This window comes from Penicillium expansum, assembly GCF_000769745.1.
Source record: "Penicillium expansum strain MD-8 chromosome Unknown contig267, whole genome shotgun sequence".
In the NCBI taxonomy this organism is placed as follows: Eukaryota; Fungi; Ascomycota; class Eurotiomycetes; order Eurotiales; family Aspergillaceae; genus Penicillium; species Penicillium expansum.
The window spans coordinates 2,924-9,528 of NW_015971313.1; the positions used below are offsets into that span (position 1 = coordinate 2,924).

General features: G+C 44.9%; 2 protein-coding genes across 2 annotated transcripts; both read left to right on the forward strand.

Moving 5' to 3' along the window:
• Positions 1 to 579: 579 nt before the first annotated feature.
• On the forward strand, positions 580 to 798 carry PEX2_076560 (uncharacterized protein; the record flags this gene model as incomplete). Its single annotated transcript, XM_016744926.1, has 1 exon — positions 580 to 798. One exon carries the CDS (start codon positions 580 to 582, stop codon positions 796 to 798), a length of 219 nt encoding a protein of 72 aa, XP_016598519.1.
• A 1,066-nt stretch (positions 799 to 1,864) lies between these two features.
• Positions 1,865 to 2,134, forward strand: PEX2_076570 (uncharacterized protein; the record flags this gene model as incomplete). Its single annotated transcript, XM_016744927.1, has 1 exon — positions 1,865 to 2,134. One exon carries the CDS (start codon positions 1,865 to 1,867, stop codon positions 2,132 to 2,134), a length of 270 nt encoding a protein of 89 aa, XP_016598520.1.
• Between the last annotated feature and the right edge of the window lie 4,471 nt (positions 2,135 to 6,605).

Sequence of the window (6,605 nt, forward strand, 5' to 3'; positions counted from 1 at the left end):
CCAAATTAATGCCAGAAGTCAGAATGACTCCAGATGCATCACTCATTAGTGGTAACGGAGAAACCCATAGCCCCCTGGTCTATACAGTGCACTTAAGCGACAATAAGCCTTTGGTCAAAATAGTCCGTCCGTTGTTATCATATAAAGCGAATCTCAATCAAAACTAGACCGGGAAATCCTCAAATGGGCCATCAGGCTCAGAAATGAGGAGCTGGTAAAGATTCTCCTATCCAATGGCGTGCAAATTTTTCCAATCCAATTAGAGAAAGCCACTTATCTCAGTGTTCAAAATGCATCGTCGAAATGATTATGGATGCTGGTACAGACATCGAAGAGAGATCACACCCCAGCTGAAGCAAAGCTATAACAGCACTTGGCTACATAGTTGACGACGGAAACGCAAAAATTGGCACAATTGGTGCTTTCACGAGGAGCAAATCCCGATTCGTTATACCTGGTGGACATTGATCGTCCCAGTCCTCTTCCCAGTGATACGGCAGGACCTATTGGTACGTGGGAAGTACCCAGGAAGTACCAAACCGCTGCACTGGGACTGGTAGCGTTTAAAGGAGATATCCAATGATTCAAATACTTCTCGCAGCCCATGCCACTGTGAATCGAACAGTCAATTCCCAAATGTTGTCTACATTCACTCGTGTTGACTGTTACCAAAGAAGGGAAAGAGGCCACCAATCTTTTCCTGGAAGCAGGTGCCAATCTACAAGCTACAGATATATACAACACGTCAAAGGGGGAGATCAAAAGAAGCTTATTCGAACGAGCCTTGGAAGCAAATGACCTGCCCATGTGCCAGATTTTCCTAGAAAATGGAGCCGACGCAGGGGCACAGCTCATGCAAGATCATCATTATTCTCAATTGTGGGAGTACGTCGAACAGAATGACACTGAAGCCGTTGCAGTCCTTCTGCGATTTGGAGCTCGAGCAAACGATATTCGTGAGGGGCTCCCTAATAGCGCACTAGGGTTGGCTATAACCCAAGAGAATCGGACTATGATAGCCCTGCTACAAAGCGCAGGGGTGACGGGAGTGGGTCATGAAACACCCTTCATCGCTAGCTTTGAGACTGCACTGTCTCCGGAGCAGACTAACCTGCTATCACAACTTCTTTGGGCCAATGGAAAGATGATATTTACTGAGGCAATCCTTGCGCAGAATGAGCCTTTGATAAATCTTCTTCTGAGCTATAGAATCGATCAACAGGGCCGAGCCATCGAAAATTCGCCCAAAAAATTCAAGTTGAGGTTTAACCCTCCATTGGAAGCAGCATTGTGCTGCAGCAATTGAAACCTGGCTCAAATCATCATCGGCCGCGGAGGACGGGTGACTGAGGCTGAAATAAATGCAATCATGGAGAGAACAAGAAAGACCCAGAATCACTCTGTTCTACTGAGATCTATCAACATGTTTGAGCCATTTCCCCTCTCTTCTCCAACCGCAATTGCAATGGCAGTGTGCTCAAATGACGAAGCTGCAGTCCATCATTTGTTAGAGGCCGGTGTGGGCCCACACAGTGCCCCAGAACTGTATATTGACTGTCATTATCGAGAGATTTTGGAACCAAAGCCTGCTATCCATACATAGTATATCAACGAGATAATGGGCTGGTGGAATTTTGATTACGTCAAGAAGGTGCCCGGTGTCCTTCATTCAGTGCTCTAACTGGCAGTGATACATGGCAACCGAAAAATACTAGAAGCCCTATTGCGAGCAACTACCTGGACAAGGGAAGAAAAGGGACGGGCGTTATCAATAAGTCTTCACTTTTGGGACAGACGGGTTTTCCAGGACTTGTTAGATGTTGGTGCAGACATACATCAAGAGGTCTTGCTCATTGACACGAACATGAAGCGGCCTTCAAACCCCGTGAAGTTTGCTTTGAGCGAGGGGGATATTCCCTTGTTGCAGACTCTGCTGAGCATCGATCATATAATTGACCATAGTGATAGCCGAGCATACATGCAATATGCAATCAGGCTTGGGAATATTGAGCAACTCAAAATTCTGCTTACGCTAATGGCGCTGTCAAAAGGCTTCTGCAGAACTCGAAGCAAGAGCCACTTCTACAGACTGCAGCGAAAGCCCGGAAAGACGAGATGGTATCTTTGCTTTTAGAAGCAGGCGTAGATGTCAATGAGACCCATGACTCAACCTATTGCTTTGTGTCTGGAGTAACAGCCCTGCATCTTGCTGGCAAATCGGGAAACATGGAGCTGATGAAGATTCTTCTGAAAGCCAGAGCGAGGATTCATGACGTACCGACACCCAAGTACCCAAATACTACTCTGTAGCACGCAGTAAAAGGAGGGGATGTTGAGGTTGTGAATATGGTATTGACAGCAGGTGCAGATGTCAACGGTCCACCGTTTGAAGGTGGTGGCATGACCCCGCTACAGCAGGCTGCAGAGCAAGGAAACATGGAGCTTGTGGACTTGTTTCTCAAAGCAGGCGCAAATGTGTACCAGACACCGGCGTCTCGGGGAGGGGCGACAGCATTACAGTTTGCCGCAATTCAGGGTAATATTGGAATTGCCCGCAAGCTGCTCGATGCTGGTGCTAGTGTTCAAGCTCCCAGTGCTGAGTGATATGGAAGAACGGCCCTTGAGGGTGCCGCTGAACATGGCCGATTGGACATGTTGCAACTTCTCTTGAATGAGGGGTTGCAGATCGAGGGGAATGGCCGGATCTGGTATATCAGGGCCATCAAGCTGGCTCGAAGAAATGGCCACCACGTCGTGGCTAAGTTCCTTAAATCATTATCTGATTGGACTGAGGCGGATTCCGCGAGCTACAAAGAGCAAAAATTTGATAAGGAGGAGGAAATTGTGTTTCAGGGATAGATGGAAAAAGGCGTGGCTAGGTTTTTAAGATGGGAAAACTAATAGAAAGGAAGATGTTTCGTGAAATTCCATGTTAACAAACGGACTGCGCTGGAAGACCTCGTTATATACATCTATCTACACGGAGTGCTGAATTACGGGTAACTAAGGTCTCAGCTATCACAACCCCCCTTGGCAGACCACATTGATCGTATTTGTTGATGGTCAACCACCAAAAGTCCAGTAACACAAACCACGGAAGATGATGGAGGGATTGTGCACAGCCTTTATGTAACACCCTAGCTATCCTGGCTGATATATAAAGTGACCTTGAGGCAATCGGTTACCGGCCGATGATGCTTCTGAGGACCAGGGGATATGTTGTTGCGTTACCTTTATGTATCTTCTAACTCGACTCTATCGTCTCTAATGACGGGTTATATAAGTACTAGCCCAATTCCTCCGCCACCTCTCCAGCGGCAGCGCCAGCGCGCCAGCGACAATAATATATATATGCATTTCGATAGTAGCTTACAATCAATTTGAAGCGCCATATTAAACATTGGAAACGTAGACTATGACCAAATTACCCTTGTATATAGGTTAGCGTAGAGATCATTAATTCTCTCTTAACAGTAATGCTTGTTGTAAGTCAGGATCCGGGGGATATTTCACTATAGGGCAGCCTATATTTTGCCTATCGGACCTAGAAGGCGCATTTACGATCTAGCATAAAAGCACAATAGAGTACTATTCAGTCGTGGGCTTGAATCTGGTGGGATATAGAATAGATCCAATTATATATCTATTGATAAAATACCTCTTTACTCCGCAAATGAATGTACAAAATAATTCGAGTGTTGCTTCTTGTCATCCACCGCAACCCGAGGATTTGAAAAATACGACATCTGCCTGAATGAGTTGGCTACTACTTCATACTGGAGTATATTACAGTCCAAGGACCGTGTAACATACAGTTCCTGTGCAGTACAACATAGAGGAAAGAGGGTCCGCAGGGCTGCGCGGACCAGATCCAGATCCATCTAAACGATCCAAACCTTAACTAAATCCTGCCTTGAAACTTCAATAGTATGACATATGTACAGAGTATGTGTTGCGTAAAAGTGAGATTAGGGTTGGGATTGGCCAAGGGTCGAGATTAAAATTAAATAGTTTGAGCGAGCAAGTTGCTTGTTATATAAATACGTTTTGGATGTTGACCAGAAGAGAAGGAATGTAGGAACTATTTGACAACTTGACCTTGTCTAGTGAATGGACAGTGATATTTTTGATATCTTTCCCTAACAGAGAACATGTTTAGGTAGGCTCTTCAGAGTCAAACATTTAAGACAACGCATTCTTAGTTTTCTACTAGCCTCAAGCGATGCAACCTCTTACAAGGGGATGAAGTACGGAGTATATATTCCGGACCTGCACGGAACTGCCAAACAGGGTGCTCCAATATTTCATCTTATGGGCAACAGCGAATCAAACACCGTGCCCAGCGACTACTCATGCATCTCGCTCGGGGGTACCTACGAAATGTAGCTAGAGCGAAGGCAAATAACCCTACTATTCGCCACCATGTGTGTTGTACGGAGTAGTGTTACATCGAAAATTCAGTAGCCGTCCTGCATATGAACAACATAAACGGCTATAAATATACATGTACATTATTGGATTTTGTAGCTGAATACTGAATTGTCGGGCGAAACTCCTATTCGGGCGAGTATTCCGTAGCCACCTAGACTAGCCTGAGCAAACGCCTAAGCGAGATGATTGGGGGCCGAAAATTCAGAACAGAGTGACAGTTGCGATTGAAGAGCGAGGTTGTTCGGAGTTGACGGTGGGGTCAATGGGGTTATTCCGGCCGAAGTCAGAGGGACAAGATTAAAAAAAATTAGAAAGAAATTCTCATTGGCGAAAAATAAAAGGAAATTACACCCCATCCTTATTAGGAAAAGATGAACTTGTTGGTGTTATGAACATAGTGCTCGGCTTGAGAGGCCCACTTCAGGATCGTAGTTTTGTATCATCACAATAGGATTATAGAGTACTCCGTACTCCGTATGTATAATCCTCTGTACTCTGCACATAGTCATTACAATAGTACCAAACCCGTTGGACTAACGTTTCAAGTGAATCCTTCAGCACATGGCATAGTATATTACCGAGAGATAGCCGTGCAATCTACTAGAATAGGGATAGATGATCGCCTTTTTACTCAAAAATGAGGCCAAATCCACGTGGTCCGGGTTACAAGCGAGATCTAGAAGAATAAAATGGTGTACTTTATACTTACAACATATATGGAAGTTGGAGACCGCGCTGGATGGGTCGCCGAAACTCAGTTAAAACTCAGATTTAGTGAACTTACGCGGCTAATTCCTGAGGTCTTTCCATTACAGTTTGAGATTTCACACTTAAAATCCTTTGATTAATAATCCGTACAATATAGGTATGTACCTAGTGCAGTTCCTAGATCAATCAAACATAAATGAAGTTGAGAACCCTACAAAATATGACCGACGGGAATTGGTAATAACTCCATTTCCCCCTTATCCACGTCATATCTCTCTCTCCACGTAGATCCCGCGAAAATCCGAGGAATGTCCCGGTACCCCAACTCACCCCGAGATAGCTTGAGTTTGTCCATGGTACCGCAAAATATCCACAAAGAATCTGGATGTATGACTCTTGGCTTTGACCAGAGTTTTCCAAAGTTGATGTGCCGACTGTGGAGCGGGAACCTTGAGGGTGAACCACTGGTTGAGACTTAAGGTTTGTGCTCCGTACTGTTTTTTCCGTTTTACCTTTTTGGGCGATATCACCGATCTCGGACATTGAGTCTTCTGGGGTAGTCACCGATATTGTAGCTGTTGATGATGGTGTGTATTGGATAGTTTTGTTGTATATAATTTCGGTACAATGTACCCCGTACGGAGTCCAGATTTAATCAACTAACTGAAACATCGATAGAAACTAATTATGCATGATAATTACCGGCATGAACCATCCTAGTGTTGCATACACAATGTGCCGCATAAGCAGACCAGAAACGCCACGTAATATCCAGCCTAGGCACTAATGCCGAGCGTAAGCACTGAGTATCAGTACCGAGGATAGGGTGATTAATATCGACGTGATTTTCTGGAAAGGCTCCATTGCGCCCGAGCCATGTTTGTCGGTTCGCTCAACCCCCTCCATGAGGAGATCAAAGCACTTAGGCTAAGCTCGGCTGTTCAATGCCCTGGTAAATCCTTTCCCAGCTTAGAACATCGCCGTCCGATGCCGATAAGATCGGCAGCTCTCAATGCAAGGTGCCGGGAGATCGACGGGTTGTGATGGGTTGTTTTCCAAGTTTTTGATCTGTCTTTGAGCGGTTAACGTGGGGTATTGGACATATAAAATAGGTGGTTGAGAGCAGAGTCCAATTTTGGAGGTGGGACTCTCCGTAGTGGAGATTATAGTTAGTGGCATACGCAATTCAAGTCATAGTGGCATATGGAAATCTCGGATCTTGGACTTGTAGTACATTGTAATGTATGTTCCATGGAGAAAATTCTATGTCTAAAAACAGGTCTCTTCGATAATCCCAGAGAAACAAAAAGAAAAAGTAAGGTGTAGAAGTGAATATATACAGACAAAATGCAATCACAATGAGACAGGACCGGGTATCAATCCGCCCTTTAGGGACTTCGTGGATTCGTAAAAAAAAGGAGACAGATTAAAAAAAGAGACTTTTCTCAGTGTGTAAGAGGGGTCAA